At 36.5% G+C, this 24,010-nt stretch overlaps 1 protein-coding gene across 2 annotated transcripts; it reads left to right on the forward strand.

The window, feature by feature from the left end:
* LOC109845295 (heavy metal-associated isoprenylated plant protein 37-like) lies at positions 20,595–22,512 on the forward strand. 2 transcript variants are annotated; one of them, XM_020414532.1, is made up of 3 exons: positions 20,595–20,787; positions 20,882–20,957; positions 21,467–22,512. In XM_020414532.1, the coding sequence occupies exons 1-3, from the start codon at positions 20,752–20,754 to the stop codon at positions 22,396–22,398; spliced, it is 1,044 nt and encodes a 347-aa protein (XP_020270121.1). In that variant the 5' UTR covers positions 20,595–20,751; the 3' UTR covers positions 22,399–22,512. The 2 variants fall into 2 exon arrangements, with proteins under 2 accessions (XP_020270121.1, XP_020270120.1); XM_020414531.1 differs by having other exon boundaries at positions 20,596–20,793.

Consider the following 24,010-nt stretch of genomic DNA (forward strand, 5'->3'; position numbering starts at 1 on the left):
AATACACGTACTGATAAATGGATTTTAAAATAACCTTCTTGGATCAATATCTTAAAGAAGATATTTACATATAGAGATAGATAATCCAGTATGTAAAATTTAAAAAGATAAGACTAATTAATTGAATTAATCAAATTATGAACTTAAATAAGCTTCAAATAGTTGAAACATTCATTTTGATGAAATTATTAAGGAAAATGTTTTTCTTCAAATCCTTAAGAATGAAGCTTGTGTGTATAAAATAATAAATAATAAAATAATTCTATTATATTCCTAACATTACGTATTGATGGCATAATATTCATTGAGAATGATATTCTAATGTCATTAATTAAAGTATGACTCTCTCACATTCTATATCTTACAACTCAAACTGTATATAGATAGAGAAAGAGATGATATGATCATCACAATCTACTTATATAGATATGATCTATAAAAGGTTCAACTTACAAGTTTTTTAAGAAAAGACCAGGTCCTATACGGCATGGAATCTCTCTTTCTAAGGAAATGTATCCTTAAATGTGAAAGGAGATTGAGCCGTTTAGAAATAGTTAGTCTTATGAGTAAATTTCCAGTCCAATCCTAATGATAGAAAGTCTATTTTGGGTTATATTTATATCATAAAAATAATAGCAGAATATGTAGTCATGTAAAATCACTAAAGAAGGAATGTGGATAAATGAATCTTCTCCATAAGTTTAATATTGTACCTTATGAAGTATTTCTTTTCCACTTTTATTTGATAATAGTGTAGCTATTATGAATAGCTTAGAAAGAAATATTATCTTGTTAAAGGTTAACAAGAAGAAACATATGATGGTTTAAAAGATGTTTAAGCTTATGACATTTGATAACATTTTATAAAAAGACCATTGTCATATAATGTTTTTGACAAATGAAAGTTAAGATTATATCTTATTGGATGTCAGGGTAAGTGTGAGATTGTTGAAAGAGTAATCATATACCCTTGAACATCGAATACAAATTATGTAATATTTGTGAGATATTAATAGATTTAATTGTTGCACATATAATTTGGGTGTCATTTATATAATTATTATAGTATCCATAGAAATTAATTTGTTAGATTATGCACTATGATGATCACTTACTTGAGATGTGATCTAACTTAGAGATTTCTTAAACTCGTGCTTAACATATAACCAGTAAACGATATCTTTGTTATAATAGGTTATTATGCATGACACTGAGATGCGATGGTGGGTCTCAACTACTAGGAATGAGGATTCCTTGAGTGTATTTCATAAGCACATATTGTGATTTGGTAGTACTAGACCGTATTTGAATTCTCTATAATGAGTCACCTAAGAGATAGAGAATTCAAATTATTACATGGTCTATTCGACTTGATGATATTGTCATATCTGATTTGATAATTTAGTATGATTTGATGTGATAGTTAAGCTTGTTTAGCAAACGCTACACAATCTGAAATATTTGTGCTAAATTTTATTTAGGAAAATGATGTATATCTAGATAGGATCCAGTGTACTCATTATTGTACTCATTATAATATGCTTATTTATCATGCATTCCTATGAAGTTATTAAATTTCTGTCAGCAGATGGTTTAAAAAAAATTAAATATTTATTTTCTTATAAAAAAATATTTTGATGTTTCAAATTGTTTTTATTTATGTTCATGGGAATTACAATTTAAGCATAAGCAAATAAGTGATTTGTCCTGCTCAAAAGAGTTACCAAAAATAAATGATACTGGAGAAGGCTAAATATAAGATATTATTTATAAATAATTAATCCCATATTATGAAAATATTTTTATGAGCAGTTGGTCGGATAGGGATTTGATTGTTTAATTAAAATTATTAATTTGATTACTAATTAGTTCTTCATATGGGGACTCAATTAGTCTCACTGGTGTCATTAGAAAAGTTTTTCATGCAATACAAATTCTATTATATCCTTAATTGTTATGGATAGATTTTTTGAACAATTATATTCTATCTTTAATTGTTATGGATAGAATTTTAAACAATTATGAATTGTTTGAAATTAAAATCTATAAGGCTAGTCTAGTCCTATATATAGGGTTCTTGTGTATCTTTATAAAAATACAGAAAAATCTTATGGACATAAGATGAGGAATAAAATAAAATAATAGAAATTTGAGAACCTATCTCTCAGTATTGCTGCTTTTTGGCAATAGGTGGATTTGAATTGGAGTATTTTTCTCATAAGGAAACAATTTCGAATTGATCTTGGAACATATTATTGAAGAAATTCAAAAAGTGTTTCAGGTATTCTTCTATTTTTGATTAATTTTAATTAATAGTCATGATATGCATATTTTGTCTCGTTGTATGTCATATTACCAGCACAATCAAATATAGTTTTCACTTTCAAATATGTATGCATAAGTTATGTATTCATTTTGTGCATAAGTGTGTTATGCGACTACATCAAGCCTGCAAATCTTAAATCATTAAAATGAGAAATTCATAACAAACATGTGACATGTGATTGTTTCAATAATGATATCCTTACATCTGACTCAAACCATATTATACTCTTCATACAACTGTATGTATGCACAGGAATCCTATATTAACAACACAGATTACCATCAATATCCTTCTATGGACCTTTTAATTATGTCTACTAACTTGGATGGTCAATATTTTGAAGGCAGGCCTAGTCAAAGAAAGTTAAAAGAAACAAGGCAGATAGATTCACAAAGTGATAGATATATTGAAGGGTTAATTGCCTATTAGTCCCTTATATCATGTCTAATTGCTAGATAGTCTCTCAAATCTCATTATTTAAATCTCATTATTTGGTTGTTAGTCCCTTAAATCTTTAGTAGCATTGTCCTTCTGTTAGAGAAACTGTTAACTTCTCTAACTGTACTTGAATTAATGCTTAACCTAACAACTCAAGTTACCTTATTGCCCACGGGGTATACATTGCCCGTGCGAGTTTTGCGTTTAGAGGGAAGCTAGCCATGGAAATAACTTTGATTATGAGTTTAGGGGAAGCATGAGACCATTAATGAAAAAAGAAGATAGATTTAAGTTGATATAGGTGGCGTTATAATAGGTACTTTACCTAATTCCGTCACGTTGAACGGTTATTAATAACACCACCTAACATGAGGGGCGGATCGATAAGAAAACTGAAGATTCAAGGGACTAATAAACAAATAATGAGGTTTGAGGGACTATATATTTATCAATTGAAGATGATGTAAGGGACCAATATGCAATTAACGGAAATGCAGTCCACAGAAAGGTAGATGTACTTAAAATTAAAAAAAAAATATGTGTGAGTTTCATAAAAACAGACAGACTCATAGAAAGACTGATTGAACTAGAGAGTAGATAGGAGGGATGGTGTGTCCTTCCACAATCTCGTTGGGTGTGTTTGTATCACCTGGTGTACATCCACTGCTCCCTTCATTCCGGGTTATCGACATAACTCAAACTATAGCAGTACAGCTACCCATTTGGATGGGCACCATGTCAACGTGACAACGTCTGTACGAAGGGACATGTATCGATTAAAAAAGTGTGTGCAGATGAAGAGAGTCGCATCATCATTACAGATCTTTTCACTTTTTTAAAATTTTTTTTTTTTTTTTTGGGTCAGAAGATTTTGGGCTTGGCAGCTACACTAGTGCGAAGTAAGGTGGACCAATTGCACCCGGTAACTACAGTAACGCGCGGGGTAGTGTGCTCTAACCGTACTTAATAGCTACAGTAACTCCACCTTAAAACGAAAAGCTTTTTGCAGGGTGCTGGGAATTAATTTCGGGCTGCCCCCTTAGATACAGTAGCTGTCACGTCAGCCCAATTTAACCAAATAAATATTTGTGAATACTGCAGCGGCTAACACCTACACTTTTATAACCTAAAAGACCCTCCAACCAAGCAGAACCTAAGGGCATCTCCAACAGTCTCTGTTTCTCATGTTTTAGACAAAATATAGGGAGTAGGAGGGAGAAAAGTTGCTCCAACAGGCTCTCTATGTTGAAGACTAAATATAGAGAATATGATTTGATATTCCAAATCAATGATAACAAAGTGACTCCCTATATTTAGTCTTAACATGGGGAGCATTGTTGGACCAACTTCCCCTCCCCCCTCCTACTACATATATTTAGTCTAGGACATGAGATAGAGAGTTATTTGGAGAGCATTATTGGACCACTTACTCCTCATTTGGCTTCCTATTTTCTAAGATGAGAGATTTGTTCCTCAAATACAGGAAAAACCTAAAATCACTCTTGGAGATGCTCTAAACCGACTTCCAAGGGATTTAGATTGTCTTTCGGTTGGATGATAACTTGAGAGTATCCGCTTATCTATACTACTATAATATAATTCTAGTGGAGGTATTGAAATGCTTGAAGGATATTTTGCATTGCAATAGAAAATCGAGGGATATATTGGTAATTTTCCATGTAAAAGTGAGGAAACACTCTCTTTCGTTTTCATTGCTTATTTTTGGAATATTCTAAATTATGACTTTCGACTAGAATTTGAATCGCCTAATTGAAATTGTAATTTATTTTCCCCCCTCTTCTCTTCTTTTTCATTATATTTCTAGAACATTCTAAATCATAGTATTAGAAGAAGATTTGGACTCTCATAATTCAGTAGTAAAATTCTTCATTTTTCTATTTTTTTTTAAATTTAAATCGCTTACTCCAATCTCATTATTCTCAATAAGCTCCTCAATAAATTGTGTTAAGAATGTTTTTTATTTTAAATTACTAAATAATAGTTTAGTATCTCTATAATAAAAATGAGTAACTCAAATCACCGTCAATTTACTAATATTTATGATGGAAAATTAATTGGATAATAATTTCATATTTTTGCACATACATTGCGCATGTGAATATGCTAGTCACTATTATTATCATGTATTCAATTTGAATACATAAGATTACGAATCCTGCTTTTTGGCTCGCGGGTGAACCGCGAGCCACCCAACTCGCAGAGGGGGGTACAGGGGCAGTGGGCCCCAGCTGTGGGGCCCACTGCCCCTGTACCCCCCTCTGCGAGTTAGGGGCTCGCGGTTCACCCGCGAGCCAAAAAGCTTTACGCTAAGATTACCCCATGTAGGATTCTGTTATAGTCTTGAAAACCACAACCGTTTTAAAATCTACTATAATAAAAATTACTTTTTTGATAATGACAATCTTACGTTGCATGATTTTATCCCTTGAATAAAAGTATACGGTAAGGATTAATGGTCATTAGATTGTCTTTAATTATCACCTTATTAGCGAGGATCTGAATTCACTATAAAGATATGTCATGAATACATCTATTGATTCAGAGATTGTAGTGCATGTAGATGTACATGGCGTCTTGCAAACAACTATTCAGTGTTCATTTTCCATTGCATGCCTACCAGACATAATATTAAAAGATTAGATCTTGCACAAGTTGTTTTCTCAACCATCATATTTTCATATGATATTAATATGTATGATATGTTATATGAGAAAATTGACTCAAATCTACAACGTAACTCGATCTCAATCAAGTATTGTTATGAGAGTTTTTCTCACCACTTTATTCACTTCGTTGAGAAAATCCCCTGATCAAGGATACTCATTATTTTTGGTTAATTTTTATCATTAAAAAATAGAAAATAATAAGAAATGTTTTTTAATTATATTTGATTATGATTAACAATCACACTGTAATGAAAAAAAAATCCACAGTGTTAATTATAACAGCTTCTTGTTACATTGCACTCATGCTCCTAGTGTTAGTCTAAAGTGTAGACCCAAAGTCAAGACAAGAGCTGGAATCAAAACGACGAAGAAAACAGGCAGACAGATCCACGGTCGACCGCGAACAGGCATAGGGCCCAGCAGGAGCTGGATCCGAAGGCGGTCGACTGTACAAATCTCTATAATTGGTTTTGATCTCGGGTTTTGGTTCAGTCGACCGCGAGACCTGTGCGGTCGACCGTCACGGTCGACCGCGACGCAGTCATCCAGTTTCCTAAACTGTTTTGGATTCTGTTTCTACCAGGACTCTATATATACCTTAAACGATTTTTAGGGTTTGTAAGAATACGAAAAAGAGAGTTTTTGACTGCAGAAAGAGAGAGAATTTCAGAGAGATTAAACCCTAATTTGAGAGCTTGTATTTCTTCTTTAATTAATAAAAGAATTGTGTGGTGCGGCTCCCGAGGACGTAGGCACGTTGCCAAACCTCGTTAAATTTGTGTGTTTGTCTCCTTTACTATTTTACAAGGTCAGATCTTTATTTGTGGTGATTTTTTCTACTTTCCTACTTTCAACACAAGGTCCGGAATGGCAAGGGTTCGATTGATTGTTTCGAATCCCTAACAACTGGTATCAGAGCTTCATTCAGCAATTTATGTGAAAGCTATGGCAGAGAAAAACAAAGCAAAGATCGAGAAGTTTGACGGTTCAGACTTCGCCTACTGGAAGTCGCAGAAGGAGGACTATCTGTACCAGAAGGACTTGTATCGTTCGTTGATGGGCAAGGAGAAGGGACAGAAGAAAGAGGAGTCAGATGGTGATTGGGAGATACTGGATAGGAAGGCTCTAGGGCAAATCCGGTTGTCGCTCGCCAAATCAGTAGCCCACAACATATTAAAGGAGAAGACGGCAGTGGGGTTTATGGAAGCATTTGTGAAGATGTATAAGCAACCGTCGGCAACAAATAAGGTACATCTCGTCAAAACTCTTTTCAACCTCAAGATGGTAGAAAGACGGTAATTCACGATGCACCCCAGCGAGTTCAACACGATTGTTGATCAGCTTATCTCCGTAGACATCACGTTTGATGACGAAGTGCAGGCCCTATTGTTACTATCGCGGTTGCCGGATAGTTGGGTAGGTTGTGTGACGGCAATCAGCAATTCGGTGGGGAAGAAAAAGTTGAAGCTGAGTGAGGTAGTTAGCATGATTCTATCCGAGGAGGTTAGAAGGAAATCGTCTGAATCAGAAGGTTCATGTTTAGCTCTAAGTTTCGAGCAGAGAGGCAGAAGCCTTGATCCTTGCTATGGATAGCGACTCAGATTCTTGGGTCATTAATTTAGGAGCCTCTTTCCATGCCACTGCTAACAAGAAGCTTCTCCAAAACTATGTAGCAGGGGGTTTTGGAAAAGTATATTTGGGGAATAACGAGCCCTGTAATGTTGTTGGAAAGGATGAAGTGTAGATTCAGATGAAGGGCTCTAGGTAGACCTTGAAGAATGTGAGACACGTGTCGAAGCTGAAGAGGAATCTTGTTTCTATGGGACAACTTGGAGCAGAAGGCTATGTTTCTACATTCACAGGGGGATTCGTGAAAAATCTCTAACGGTACTATGATAGTTGCTCGAGGCAACAAACTCGGGACTCTCTACCTCACCTTACATGCGAGTGACACCCTCGTAATTATAGCTGGTAAAGAGAGTACAGATCTGTGGCACAACAGGCTAGGACACATGAGCGAGAAGGGGATGAAGATCTTACATTCACAGGGAAAACTGACCGGGATCAACTCCGTGGAAGTCGGGGTTTGTAAAGACTGCATCTTTGGAAAGCAGAAGAGAGTTAGTTTCCAGAAGGGTGGAAGGCCACCTAAGGCTCAGAAGCTAGAGTTAATTCATACAGATGTATAGGGTCCAGCTAGTGTGTCTTCTTTTGGCGGTTCGAGATACTATGTCACATTCATCAATTATCACTCGAGGAAGGTGTGCATCTACTTCATGAAGCACAAGTTAGAGGTGTTTGGAATCTTCAAGAAGTGGAAGGCCATGATGGAGAACGAGACAGATATGAAGGTGAAATGTCTGAGATCAGACAATGGTGGAGAATACGAGCTAGAGGAGTTCAAGAGGGTCTGTGCTACGAATGATATTCGCTTAGAGAGGACTACTCCAAGGACACCACAGCAGAACGGCATTGCAGAGAGGATGAACAAAACCTTGATAGAGCATGTCAGGAGCATGGGATTACATATAGGTCTGCCTAAGATATTTTGGGCGGATACGGTGCATACGACATCTTACCTTATTAATTACGGTCCATCAGTTTCATTAGATTTTGGGATTCCAGAGGATGTTTGGAGTGAAAAGAAGATAAATCTCTCACACTTACGGGTATTTGGTTGTGTGGCTTATGTTCAGATCAGTGACCATGTCAGGGACAAGATAGAGGCTAAGTCACAAAAGTACACATTCATTGGATACGGCATTGATGAATTCGTGTATCGTCTTTGGGATGAGAAGAACATAAAGATTATCAGAAGCAGTGACATGATATTCAATGAGGAGGTGATGTACAAGAACAGAAAAAATACCAATGATAGCCAAAGCAGTGGGAGCATCACTTCGGATGCAGATGGATCTGAGTACATGGATATAGAGGAACTTTCAGATAGGGGTGATGATGTTTGTTCTGACCATAGAACGGAGGAGGCTCCAGGTGCAGAAGAAACTACCCAGGGAATGGAGCTTAGGAGGTCATCTAGGGTACCCCAAACTAAATCCCAGATATCTTTTATCTCTTGACTACTTATTATTGACAGATAGCGGCGAGCCGGAGTGCTATGAAGAGGCAATGCAAGTGAGTGAATCTCAGCAGTGGGAGCATGCGATGCAAGAGGAGATGGATTCTCTACTCATTAATGAGATATGGGAGTTAGCCTAGCTACCTGCATAGAAGAAGGGCTTATATAACAAATGTGTCTACCGGGTCAAGCAAGAGAGTGATGGAAGCAAGAGATTCAAGGCCAAATTAGTAGTGAAGGGGTTTCAACAGCGGGAAGGAGTGGACTACACGGAGATATTTTTCCATGTTGTGAAGCTCACAACCATCAGAGTGGTGTTGAGTTTGGTAGCTGCAAAAGACCTCTTTCTTGAGCAGTTAGATGTGAAGACTGTTTTTCTTTATGGTGACTTGAATGAAGAAATCTACATGAAGCAGCATGTTGGTTTCATTGAAGAAGGAAAGGAATAGATGGTGTGCAAGCTCAAGAAGAGCTTATATGGTTTGAAACAGGCTCCGAGATAGTGGTATAAGAAATTTGATAACTTCATGCAGAACAATGGCTACAGAAAATGCAATTCGGATCATTACTGTTATTTTAAAAGGTTCGAGTCCATCTTTATTATTTTGTTATTATATGTTGATGACATGTTGGTAGCATGACTGTGTTTAGAGGAGATAAACAGTTTAAAGAAACAGCTAGCAAAGGAATTTGCAATGAATGATCTGAGTGTAGCGAAGCAGATTTTAGGGATGCGAATCAGTAGGGATAAAGCTGAAGGGACATTAAGATTGAGCTAAGCTGAATACATTGAGAATGTACTTCAGAGGTTCAACATATAGAATGCTAAAATTGTTAGCACACCCCTTGGAAGTCAGTTTAAGCTATCTGAGGAGCAATCGCCTAAGACAGATGCAGATAGAGAGCATATGAGCAGGGTGTCATATTCTTCGGCCATTGAGAGTCTCATGTACGCGATGGTTTGCACGAGGCCAGATATCGCCCAAACAGTGGGAGTTGTGAGCAGGTTTGCAAGCAATCCTGGGAAGCAGCATTGGGAGGCCGTGAAGTGAATAATGTGGTACTTGAGGGGAATAACGAACAAGCCACTATGTTTCAGGAGGAAGGAGTTTGTGCTGCAGGGATACGTGGATGCAAACTTTGCTGGTGATCATGATACGAGGCGAAGCACCACGGGGTATGTTTATACCTTAGCATCGATAGCAGTGAACTGGGTCTCACGTCTGCAGAAGATTGTGACTTTGTCTATAACCGAGGCTGAGTATGTCACGGTGACTGAAGCAAGCAAGGAGAGATGATCTGGTTGAACGAGTGTTTGGAAGAGTTAGATCTGAAGCAAGGGAGAGGAGTTCTTTATTGTGATAGCCAGAGTGCTATACATCTTACCAAGAATCCAGTATATCATGTCAGAACGAAGCATATCGACGTAAAATACTATTTTATATGCTCGCTAGTTGAAGACGGAAAGTTACATTTGATAAAGATTTTGGGGAGTCAAAATTCGGCGGACATATTGATGAATGCAGTCACCATTAAGAAACTGGAGTTGTACGCAAATTTAGTTGGTCTTCACGAGTAGAAGACGAAAGCAGAGCCATACTACGTGGATCGGCGAGATCGCCAGGATATTGTTGATTGAAGAAATAATTTTTTGGGGAGGAGAAGATACATAGGAAGAAGGGGAGAGTTCGGGTGAACTCACTACAGACACTTTGGTCTCCAAGTGAGAGATTGTTAGTCTAAAGTATAGACCCAAAGTCGAGACAAGAGCTGGAATCAAAACGACGAAGAAAACAGGCAGACAGATCCACGGTCGACCGTGAGTCTTCTGCGGCCGACCGCGAACAGGCACAGGGGCTCAGGAGGAGCTGGATCCGAAGGCGGTCGACCGCACAAATATCTGTAATTGGTTTTGGTCTCGGGTTTTGGTTCAGTCGACCACGAGACCTATGCGGTCGACCGTCACGGTCGACCGCGATGCAGTCAGCTAGTTTCCTAAACTGATTTGGATTCTGTTTCTACCAGGACTCTATACATACCTTAAACGATTTTTAGGGTTAAAACGATATTTAGGGTTTGTAAGAACACGAAAAAGAGAGTTTTTGACTGCAGAAAGAGAGAGAATCTCAGAGAGATTAAACCCTTGTTTGAGAGCTTGTATTTCTTCTTTAATTAATAAAAGAATTGTGTGGTGTGGCTCCCGAGGACGTAGGTACGTTGCCGAACCTCATTAAACACTACAACAGACATGTCTTTTAGCGACCAACTTTTTTGCGAGAAAATTATTTTTCTCAACAAATATCACTTTCGACGAGGAAAATATTGTTTCCTCGGTAAATATCAGTAGGTCTTCTACGAGGAATATATTTTCCTCACAGTAGACCACCTGCTACGATGAAAATTTTAGTTCCTCACTAAAGATGGTCATGATTTGGTCTCCTAACTAGTTATTTTATTAGCGAGGAAATATAAGATTTTGGTGATGAAATTTTTCATAGCGAAATGCACATTTAACGAGGAAATAATCATTTCATTACTGTTCTTTTGGCGGAAAATAGAGGAAAACCCACCAAATGTAACAGCGACAAAGTATGATTTCCTCGCTGAAGATCCATAATATGCGAGGAACCGTTTCTTCATCAAAAGAATCAATTAGCGAGGAAATAATAGTTTTCTCATTATTTGTTTGGCGGGAAAAAAAACCCGCCAATTTTAATGGTGACAAATTTAAGTCTTCCTCACTAAAAGTTTTTGTTTTTACGAGGAACCGTTTCCTCGTTAAAAGAACCTATTAGCGAGGAAATTATAGTTTCCTCACTATTAATTTGGCAGAAAAATTTGCAACACCTGCAAAATTTATTGACGACAAATTAAAGGTTTCCTCACTAATTTTTTTGTTTTACGAGGAACTATTTCCTCGTTAAAAAAAACTAATTAGCGAGGAAATAATAGTTTCATCATTATTAGTTTGGCAGAAAAATGTGCAAAACCCACCAATTTCAATAGCAACAAATTTAAGGCTTCCTCGCAAAAAGTTTTTGTTTTACGGGGAACCATTTTGTCGTCAAAAAGAACCTATTAGCGAGGAAATTATAGTTTCCTCATTATTAATTTGGCGGAAAAATGTGCAACACCCGCATAATTCATTGACGATAAATTGAAGGTTTCCTCACTAAATTTTTTTGTTTTACGAGGAACCCTTTCCTCGTTAAAAGAATCAATTAGCGAGGAAATAATAGTTTCCTCATTATTAGTTTGGCGGAAAAATGTGCAAAACGCGCCAAATTCAATGGCAACAAATTTAAGGCTTCATCGCTAAAAGATTTTGTTTTGCGAGAAATCATTTCCTTGTTAAAAAACTAATTAGCGAGGAAATAATAATATCCTCATTATTCGTTAGCGAAAATTTTGGTTGGAATTTGAGTAAAAAGTAGGCGGGTACTCAAAGAAAAGAGCAAGTCTCTAATATCAATGGCCTAACAATAAGATTTAAACAATTTGTGATTTTTGAATATACATTTATTTCAGACTGAAATTAGATTATGTTAATAGATAATATTGACTTCTGAAAATAGATTAAACCAAACGTTCAATGAAATCTCTTATTCCTATTTGGCATAATGTTTAAGGTATATGGTGACCATGCTTCGATATCAATGGAGAATCCTATGTGTGTGTGTGTGTGTGTGTGTGTACAATCTTACTAGCATTATAATGGTTCAACACCGACAAATCAAGTAGGGACGAAAGGAGAAGAATGATACGGTATGATTATAATCTTACTAGCATTAATACAAGATCTACGTGGTATGATGATGAACCATTCATACTTGCTATGGAAGCCCAATCTTACTAGCATTAATACAAGATCTACGTGGTATGATGATGAACCATTCATACTTGCTATGGAAGCCCAACAAGTGTTTTATCTTGATGACTGATGAACCATTCATACTTGCTATGGAAGCCCAACAAGTGTTTTATCTTGATGACTGTAAGTTGGGTTCAACCCGGAAAGTTGTACAAAAGGTGCAATTGAGAAACATGTGGGATGTTCCGGAGGTCGATGATACTGAAGAAGAAGATGATCCGGAAGATGGTGATGAAGAACCAATCATTTCAAGTGATGATGAGGATAGTGATTAGTTTATATCATAATTTTACTGTTATTTTTTTTATTTGTGAGGGATGTTTTAGTTTGACATATGATAGAAAATCTTGTCATTATAAATCAGTCATCTTATTAATTACTTTAGTATGATTTCTAGGTCTTGTTTCCTCTATTAGAACGTTATAGTTTTGTTTTTAGTTGTATAAGTAATACTACCACTATTTGATAATGATTAGAATCTGTGTATTGCATGTATTGCATAGAATCACTTATTGTATTGTTTATTCATCTTGAGATTCAAATAGATGAATGTTACATTCTTTTGCATTTGACCATTCTAATTGTTTGATAATAAACAGAGAGAAGATGTACCCATTAGTAGAAAAATGACCAAACTACACAGAATTGAGTTCCGTCTAGTTTGAGGCAACCTAGACGTAAGGTTATTCCGTCTAATTTGAGGCATTCTAGACAGAAATTTCTGTCTAGAATGCCAAACTAAACGGAATTTTTTTATTTTTTAAAAATTAAAAAACCAAACTAGACAGAATTTTTTTATTTTTAAAAAATTAAAAATCAAACTAGACGGAAATTCCGTCTAAGTTGGTAACCCAGACAGAATTTCCGTCTAGATTGCTTTTTAATTTTTAAAAAATAAAAAGCCCTAACCTTATTCCCTTCCCCGCCGCCTCCAACTCAGTTCTCTCGTTCCCAAATTTTCCACCCCGCGGAAAATTCCCCCTCTTCCCAAATTCCCCCTCCCCTCCAAAAACATCACCGCCTCTTCCCAAATTCCCCCTCCCCCCACCCGACCTCCTTTCTCCCCTAATCTCTCTCTCTCTCTCTCTCTCTCTCTCTCTCAAAAACCCTAATTTGTTAACCGCCTCAGCCCACAGCTCAAAACCCTAGGAATCGAAGAAGATGTCGAGCGAAGGGAATGCTCTATTCTCACACCATTCTCGCAAAAAAGAGCCCCCTGGGGACCGTATGGATCGTTGGTCACTTGGAGTGAAAGATCAAGAAACACCAGCTCAACGAAATTGATGTCGCCTCTTATGCTGGTGATTCTCCCTTTCCCTCCATCTTTTGTTTTTTTTTTTTTTCTGATCTCTGTGGTAAAAATTCCTCCTTTCCCCAAGTTTCTAGGTTAAGGCCATTCTTCATACATCATGCATTTGGATTGAGAGGTCCACATGGTCCATGGATCATGTATTTCAGTACCGCATCATATAATCATGGCTCTGAAATGCGGTCAGGGCTTTCAGCCCTAACAACTTTATTATAATCATCTGTACTATTCATTTTATACTCTTCATCTAATATGACCAGCATATGGCAGTGTGGTAGGCCTCTTTTTTGAAACTCAATAACATGTATATGGGAAACAACACTTCCTAGAACACCTTTTTTAAATATATCCTTTTTTAGCTCTTCATACTTAGATCATAATATTCGAACTGTTAGATCAGGTTGATCTTTTGCTTGTTGTCCAGGAAGAAGTTCCCTTGTGATCTCCATCCATGTTGGATTGCATGTCATTGTTATGAAAAACTCAGGCTTCCCATACCTCTGCACTAATTCTATATGGCATCTTGATACCAATTGTATTTATCACGTGGACTTCCAATAAAGGTAGATGACAATAAAACTCTTCGACCCACATTTCCAGCATAAGCAAGTGAATTTTTTAGCACAAAACATTTAATTTCTAGTTTTGAATTATACTTCTTAAAGATTTTTTGATACCTGCACTTGTTTCACCAGCATTCAGATAATCTTGTAGTCCTTGATACATTTATGCTCTAATAGTATCCTTGATACATTTTTGCTCTAATAGTATCTTGATTGTTGCATAAGAACCTAAGCCTCTGACTCTCGAGCTTCACCATATCCACAACATATTGTTGTAAAAGGCGAGCACCGCACAACAATAAAGGTGGTTTATGGTCTCATATCTGTATTTCAAGCTTGTGAGATAGTGTATACTTTGAAACTATGTATACATGCAAGTATAGAATAGTGATGAAGGCACTAAATACCTACAAAAGATATGAATAATATACTCGACAACTAATATCCCAAGAATAGGTGCAGTCACATCCATATTTCCTTGAGGATGAAATAATGGATATTGAAGAGGATCATAGTAACCTGTAGTGTCCGGTACATTATATAGTTGACCCGATCTTGTTTGCACAATTATATCCCTTTAGGGTAATAGATCTGGATCGTTATCGCCAATTATGGCTGCAACCTGAGATGCCATAGGTAGGTTATATTCATGTCATGAAGGTCTTCTTTCTTGGATAATAAGTCTTGACTGTTGGGCCAAATGCCAAAGAACATGAACAAAAGGGTTGTATTTATTCAATATTGCCTTCAACTTCTCCATAATATTCCTATTAAGAATATCATTTTCAGCCATTAGATTATCAGTCTCATGATCAGTATCATATACATATATTTGTAGAAATTAGGCTTAATCCCTTGAATGGGCAGCAAGCTACCAATCTTGTGGCAAACAGCACCTCGAGCACGAAAAGTATACACCCCACTCTTAGCATTTTCTAAGTTTTCATCCAATTTCACTTCCATTGATGTAAATGAGTAGACATGGTTATATGATCTTATATGGAAATGCTCGCCTCCTTCTGTTAGATCGGTGAACATGTCGAACAACTCTTTTGGAGGAATTATTTGAGGTACAACTATCCTCCCTTGTTTGGAACAAAAATTATTTGATTCAAGAGGAAACAATTTAGCTCCACAATTGCTACATAATATTGGCTCTGGAAGTACCAAAGGCTAAAAATCATGATTGTCAACAAAATTTCTTGCACTATTAAGAATACTGGAGCTTGTTGAATCTTTTTGATGATGTTAGTTAGAGTAGTTTTCCTCTATCTCACATTCAATTTCAGCTATAGGCTCAGAACCTCCTCCTTCGTGAAAACATCGATTTTGCTTATTAGCAAAATCATAATGCTATGTTTTGATAAATCAAAGTAAAAGGAATTGTAATTTTAATAGGATACCTACCAAGTGTTTGTGAATGTTTTGCATATAAGCCTTGTACTAATCATCAACTTTCTCATTACTTGTTCTCCCTAAATTAAAAAAATACGAAAGATAAATGTGTTCATGAAAGTAGACAAAATGAAAGAAAATTATGGTGTTATGGAAGGGGGGAAAGTTATGTGATGAAACTTGCCTCTGTTAGTGCCTCTTTTAGTTGAGGACACAAGAATTCATCACAAAAAAATTACATTATTTTTGTGATGAATTCTTATCTCAAATAATGGGCCTACGCCGTCAAATAATGAGACTGTAAAAGTCATAACATATATCACTCATAATATATATTACTTTTTTATTTTATCGAAAAGACAAAAACAGGGACATATTGATTAGCCATAGAGTCTAAACAAAGGCATACAAGGAATACCTTCACAATTTGAGGGATACCCGTTCAAGTTTCTTGCTCTTTCACTATTGTCAATGTTCTCTTCGTCTATATCTAGTTGAAGATGACTATACGCAAAAAAAAAAAAAAAACAAATTTGAAATTATAGAATTGTTATATGCATAATCTCTATGAAGAAATTTTCAAAATAGCCCCAAACCAATCTTTTTAAAAAAAATCGACCCATTTTGGTTTTTATTACATAAATCGACCCACTTTCTAGCCACGTCAGCACCCTGGCCAGAAAGTGGGTCGATTTTTTTTAAATGCGTTTCTAATTAGAACCTTGTTTTTTATTTCTCCTCATTCGACACTAGATTGAACTTTTGATTATTATTAGAGTTTGAAGACAAAAATATAGAATCAAGACTAATGATTGAACATTAAAACTTGCTTTGTTGCTCATGCAATGAATTATTTGGGGAACTAATTTCTCGTTAATCCCTCTTACAGTCACTTGAGCCTTGTGAGACAAAGAATGCCGTTAACATAGTGGACTGCAGAAAAAGAACTGATGAGCGGGCCCTTGAGAAATAGGAAGAAGATTACTTCAACGAGGACAAGTTTGTCCTGGGGTTCCAACTTCTCTTATGTAAATAATATCCCTTAATATAGGTGCTCATATGTTTTTTTTGGCCAGCAATGAAGAAACCTCTGCTTCTGCTCATACTCAGAACCATGGTGCATCCCCAAATTTGCCTAATGGAACTAAAGTTGCACACCCAAATTTGGCAAGCGATGAAGAATTTGCAAATGTTGTCTGGATAAAAAGCTAAATATCCATATTTGATAAAACAAATCCGAGGTAGGATCAAATTCAGATACTAATCGGAAGATATTATTTATGATGATGATATTTTGAAGGTAAAATGGGGTCAATCTTCATGTTGAAGTGTGATACAATCAGAAAGCTCTTAGTGCAATGCAAGCTAAATAATGGATACCTAATTTATATGTAGCAATACATACATTTATACGGGTATGCATTGGCATATTTGGGTATCGGTTGCAACATATCACATAGTTTAGCGCTATCTATACCTGTACACATGCTTTCAGCAGAGAGGATGTAAATCCATATTTGTCAAGATATGAGTATGAAGTTGAAGTTGGATCAGATTATTTGTTCCCATTGCATGAGTGGTTGGATAATAGTTAAAACTTGAACTATCAGGTGTTTGTTCACTGGAGGATGTACTCATCGTTGAAGTTCCATGTAGAGGTTGCTCCAACTTTTAACATTTGAATGTTCTCTATATAAATCAGTAAACCAGTTTGACCATTAGTTATGTCTTCCACCAAATTCCTTTTATTAGGCTTTTATTTTTTCAGTTTTCTATTTCTCCCGAACTTATTACCCTTATCATGCAGCCATGATAGGACCACCGTCCTCCATTAAGATGCAGTGCTCCTCGGAAGTTGAAAAGCATGTGGAAAATGGAAGAAGATTGAAAAAGCAAATGTGGAGAACTTGATAAAAAGAATGCATGTTAGTGATGATTTGTTTTGCTAAAGGCATTATATTGGTTGCTTTGATTTGTTATATTTAGTTTGACATGAAATTATGCCTGTGCAGAATAAGTTTGAATTTGACATGTCGCTCTCTTGGGTCCAGGGATATGTAATTACAACATGTCAGACCGTATATTGTAATTTTCGCTATTAGTTGAAAAAACATTTTGAGCAGTTTTCAACAATTGAGGAGGCAATTGAAAACAAACATGAAGCTGTCAAGACTCAGGAAGAATGAGAGTTTCTTTGCACTCATTTTTCTAGTGAAAAGTTTAAGGTACAATATCTTTTTTTTTTCTCCACGCATTTCATTTTTTCTTTTTTCATTTACTTCTTTCTAACTGTATGTCTTAATAATTTTAGATTCACTCAGAGAAGAATGTTCTTTAGGTCAAAGTTGATATATCACCACAAAGCTGGGTCAAAATCATTTATGTCACACAAAGAGCAAATTATAAGGCACTTTTTAGTTTTGCTTATAAATTTGTAACTTAATTGTGTACATATATATATGCTGAAAAATAAAATATGTCTGAATGCAATAGGCAACACAGGCTGGACAGATGCAAGGTGCAATTGATCATTTTGAAACATAGTATAGAAGCACAAAAAAAGGATGAGACTTGGGAGCAAAGGAAAAATGGGTAAGTAACGTGTCAATGATGCATGCTTTTATAATATTTTAAGAATATATGTGAAACTGATATTACTGTTCTAAAGAGGATTATATTGATTATGTTGTAATTGAGAAGTTGCATTATGATTGATATGGATATATTTTTTTACTTATAGGATCAAACGATAAAGATGCGAGCAGATACTACTCAACCTGATGGAACTCGAACAATGACGGATGAGAAAATTTGTACAAAAGTTCTCAAAGTCAAATCAGGCTACATTAAGGGCTGTGGTTTTGGCCCTAGACCATCACCATTAAGGTTTTCTCGTTTTTCGATGAGTGGAATGTCTGAAAAGAATAAAGAGTTGCAAGAACAACTTTAAGAGACCCAACAATTTGTAGGAACTCAACAACAAAAGATCGATGCGCAAAATGAGGTAATCCAAAGATTGGAGGAGCAAGCCAAAAAGTTTTGAGTTTATGACTAATTTTTTCAGGCAACATCCATCAACTTAGTATTCTTAGTGAACTTAAATTTGGAGATGTTTCTTTGATCGTGTTGCATTTGTTATTGCTTTAAACTAGCATTGTTACTTATGGTAGAAACTTGCTTGTTTTATTTATTTTAATTGTTTTGATGTAATATGGTGACAATTGATGACAATTATTTATATTTTGAGCGTTTTTCTTGTAATAACATTATTATTGATGAAATAAAATTTCCTCATTATAAGTATACTGCTTACGTCGTTAAAAGAATATTTTCTCATTATAGAGTATACTGCTTACATCGACAAAAATATATTTCCTCGCTATAGTGATACAATACTATAACGGCAAAAGTAATTTTCCTCGCTATAGACCATATAACTTATATCGACAAATGTAAATTTCCTCGTAATTGAATTTCTTTGGCGAGGAATATGGGGTATAACCTACAACGACAAATTTAAATTTCCTTGTCTTTGAGTCCCTTTACTGAGGAATTGTTTCCACGAGAAAAAGATACATATAATGAAGAAAATTAATTTCCTCGTTAAAGATTTACCTTTGGCGAGGAATAGTTTCCTCGCTGAAAGATACAACGATGAAAATAGTTTTTTTTTAACTTTTATTATATATAAATTAAATATAATTCATGTATCATTGGCGAGGAAACTATAATTTAGCGATGAAAAAGGTATGAGATTAGGTGAGAAAAAATATCGAGGCTAAAGAGTAACAACGAGAAAAGAATATATTCATCGCAAAAAGGATTTCGCGAGAAATTATAATATTCATCGCAGAAACTTTTCTTGACCATCCTACCGCGAGGAAATGGTGACCAAAGTTTTTTCCTCGCCAACACACTACGGCGAGGAAATCTCGACTTTCAACGACAAACTTGTTTCTCACGGATTAGCTTTTCTGTTGTAGTGAAATCTGTGTGTTCGTCTCCTTTACTATTTTGCAAGATCAGATCTTTATTTGTGGTGATTTTTCCTACTTTCCTACTTTCAACACAAGGTTTGGAAGGGCAATGGTTCGATTGATTGTTTCGAATCCCCAACATCTAGGGTTGTTTGGTTCACATAAAACCATGGGAATATAATTTCCATGCACTGACACCTTAAGTTGGAAATTTTAAGTTTTATATAGTTTTCCTTTGCAGGTGTGGGTCGAAAAACTCAACGTGCAAAAGAGGAGCTAAATACAGTGGCACATCAGAAAACATGAAAAACTAACATCCCAGCTAAAAACTCCGAAGTTGGGTGGAAATTTCACCAAAGTGAATTAAATATTAGATTAAGTGGACTAAATAATGTTGAAGTTGTACTTGGTTAGTTGGGAATGCATTACACATGGAGACGTGAATTCATTTCTTGGTGTTTTCTTTTGAACCAAACAATTAATGGAAATATATTTCCACACAATATTCTCTACTTTTTCCATGCGAAACAAACAAGATTAGAAATAAATATCTACACCGTACATTTCCATTATTCTCATTTCTGAGCTTTTGAAGCGAACAGGCCCTAAGTTTCAAATCCTCAGTAATTCCGCATGCATTAAAAAGTAACATATCTGAGGCAAGTTCCAGGAAAGCAAAGCGTTTCCTTCTTTTCCCAACACGAAAGTAAAAGCAACAACTTAAAACAGTAACAATACTCCCAAAATTCAGGGTGAAAGGTAAAAATACAACTTCTCTCACATTCAATAATTGTTACTTGTATTTCTACCCCCTGTATGTCTGTATACAAACATATAATAATGAATTGTAAATAGTGAAAAACTTTATGCACACTCCCCCACTACTTTTAATAGTAAATTTTCTAATAATAAAGTGGACGCAAGGGAAAAAACAAGCACCAAGTGTCAGGCTTGGTGAGAAATATATACCAGTAGAGTGAAGACGAGTGATGAAGAGGGAGAGGGGGAGAGAGAGAGAGAGAGAGAGGTTGAAGCAAAAACTGTAGAAGAAACTTCCATAGCTTATTCTTCTTCATCCTCTTCTTGTTCTTCTCTTTTAGCTGAAAATGACTAAAGATAATGATGAGTTCAAGCTCCTCAAGGTTCAGGTAGCTCTTTCTCTTTCATCTCTCTCTCTCTCTCTCTCAAGTTTTCAAGGGGAAGATAAATACTGATTTGTTTTGTTTATTGATGCAGACTGTCACGCTCAGGGTTAACATACACTGTGATGGGTGTAAGCTTAAAGTCAAGAAACTCCTCCAAAAAATTGAAGGTAAATAAACAAATTTCCTTCGTTATCTAAAAATAAGAAGCCATAACTTGTCCTCTCGCTCTCTCTCTCTCTCTCACTGTTCAAGCATTTTACCTTTTTGGTGCCTATCAGCCTAGTTAATGTTAGATAAATTTAAAAAATATATACTTATAACTCTTGGATCCAATTTATAGTCATAATCATCCATTAAAATCATTAATTCTTTTACATTTAATAATTAATTTATTTAGAGAGCACGTATGATTTTCCTAGCCTTTAACCACAATTTTTAGCATGTAAAGTAATTCCATAGAAATTGAAACAGATGGGTCAAAGCACTCCCTTTGAAACTTTTTGAGGCATAACATGTGATTTCTGCGAACTTTTGAAAAGATTCTGTAATTTATCCTGAGCATTTTGGTTCAAAATTGTTACAAAAATTTTGGGCAGCCATGGGAACCCTTTTTCCCTCTGTTTTCAACTTATTATGTATAAAACAAACTGAAAAATATTGTAAATTTTCATTACAGGAGTTTACTCAGTGAGCATAGATTTAGAGAACCAGAAAGTGACAGTCTCTGGCACTGTGGACTCCTCCACCCTCATCAAGAAGCTAACAAAATCAGGCAAGCATGCGGTGCTCCTCTCCTCTCAGAAATCCAACAACCCGGCCCAACAGAAGCCCAACCAGGCCCAGAATCAACAGAAAGCTCCTCACCCCAATGCACTCAAAAACACCAACAATAACAGTAACAAGAACACAACCAACAACAAAAACAACAATAACAAAGGCCAGCAACAGGGCAAGCAAGGGAGCCTATCAGGCCTCAGTGCATTCAAAGCCCAGCCCAATAATCTCCCCTCCTTCAGCTCAGACGAAGAGGATTTGTTGGACGAGGATGATTACGACGATGAAGATGATGATGATGAAGAGATGAGATTGATTAATGAGAAGATGAAGCAGATCAATATGATGAGGCAAGCCAACAATGCAGCTGCACAAGCAGTAGCCAATGCTAAGAAGAATGCTAGCAACATTGCAGGCCAGAAGAAAGTCGGCCCGGGCCCAAATCAGCCCAAGGCCCATAGTGGGATTCATGGGATGATGGGTCCTGGCATGAATGGCATGCCACCGCTAAATGGAGGGCATCAAGCCATGATGGGCTTGGGGGCTCATCATCATCCGCCACCATCCATGATGATGAACATGAGAGGTGGGCCCACGAACAACATGAACAATAACCATAACACGATGATGATGGTGAATGATCAGAGGTATATGCAGGCTATGCAGCCTCAGATGATGTACCATAGATCTCCTCCGATATCTCCCTACAGTGTTTATTATAATAATCAGTATTATAATCAAGCTCCTTACTATAGTAATCAACCATCAGAGAGTAGCAGTGACATCTCTCATATTTTCAGTGATGAGAATGCCAATAGTTGTGGTATCATGTAAGAAAATGTGAGGAGGTTGTATTTGGTAGGCTAAGATTGTGTTCTTTTTTAATTTGTTAATTATTATGTTTTGTAATGAACAAGTGCAAGTTTTCTTGTTGATGGGGTTTTTGAAGTTTGTTTAATTGATGTTCTTTAATTCACTTACTTGGTTCAAGAATAAAGAAGGTTGCTGGATGTTGCTTACTTGTTACTTGGTGGTAAGATCCAACCGGTGGTAAGATTCAACAACAAAACTTATGCAGTAGTAAGATTCAACAGCAGAACTCGTAAGTAATGATACAATGTGAACTTCGGTTCACAAACTCCGGTGATATGACTGGATGTATCCTCCTACTCATTTTGAGCGTTAAGGAGTCTGAGGTTGGTGCTGATCAAGACCATGCACTTTACTGCTATGAGATCAAGTAAATGATGATAGGTGGCGACCCTTGCTTTGCGGAGTTGGATGCTCTTGTAATCGAAGGAGTTGGATGCTCTTGTAATCGAAGGACATGAACAAGATAGGAGAACAAATCAATAACCAAACACAAACACCACACAGCAAGACACCAAGTTTTACGTGGTTCGACAGTGTGACTACGTCTACGGGGCAAGAAGGGAGAAGATTTCACTAAGAGAGAGAGAGAGAGAGAGAGAGAGAGTACAAATAGGGTTAATAATTACTCAATAATGGGTTAATAATTACTCAATAATCTCACAAAATAACCCTCGAACAAAACTCTTAAATCCCTCACAAATTCTTCATTTCTAAGTGCTCAAACAATGCTCAAATCTCAGCTCTTACTCTCTCCTAACTCTAGAAAACGTCATGTTCCTATTTATATCAAATAGGAATTCAAAACATGTCAGGAAACGAACAGGGCCCAAAATAGCTACGCGGTCGACCAGGCATGAGCATCCGGTCGACCGGACAGAAGCCCAAACTCTCACCATGTAACTTAGCATACATTCGGTCGACCGAACGTACATGATCGGTCGACCGGCCAGACGCAGGAATCTAAACACTGTAATCGTGCACCTTTTCGGTCGACCAGACATGTATGTTCGGTTGACCGGCCAGCGACAGGGTTTCTCACCCTGTAATTTTACAGTCAGCCGATCAACGGCTTATGCACTTCTGTCGACCGACCCGTGACTAGTCCTGTGCACTCTAAATTTCCTGATCTTTTTCGCCATTTCTACAAATCTCCACCTCGGCGAAGTTTTTCCCAAAAACTGAGCTAACCTCAATACCAATCATCCCACTTGTTGCGTCCAGTATGAAGTGTAATCAACAACAACAGACTCAATCCACAACAAGTCGGGAACCCAAATGAGAATTCTAACAATGATATCAATCTCCATAGTATCGGTATCAACTCATCAAACTGGCTGCATCAAACTGACTGCTTACGTATCCTATTGCCCAAGGAATCATGCCTCACGTAGTTCACCAAAATGGCATCCAAAGGCCCTCAATAACGAAGAATGTTCAACAACTCCAAATAATGACCAAATTTTACCCTAGTGACAACTTTGGTCAACATATCCGTCGGATTGTTCTTTGTGTGGATCTTCTCTAATATAATGTCTTCATCATCCAAGACATCTCGTACAAAATGGAACCTGAC

Source organism: Asparagus officinalis, chromosome 6, assembly GCF_001876935.1.
Source record: "Asparagus officinalis chromosome 6, Aspof.V1, whole genome shotgun sequence".
Taxonomy (NCBI): domain Eukaryota; kingdom Viridiplantae; phylum Streptophyta; class Magnoliopsida; order Asparagales; family Asparagaceae; genus Asparagus; species Asparagus officinalis.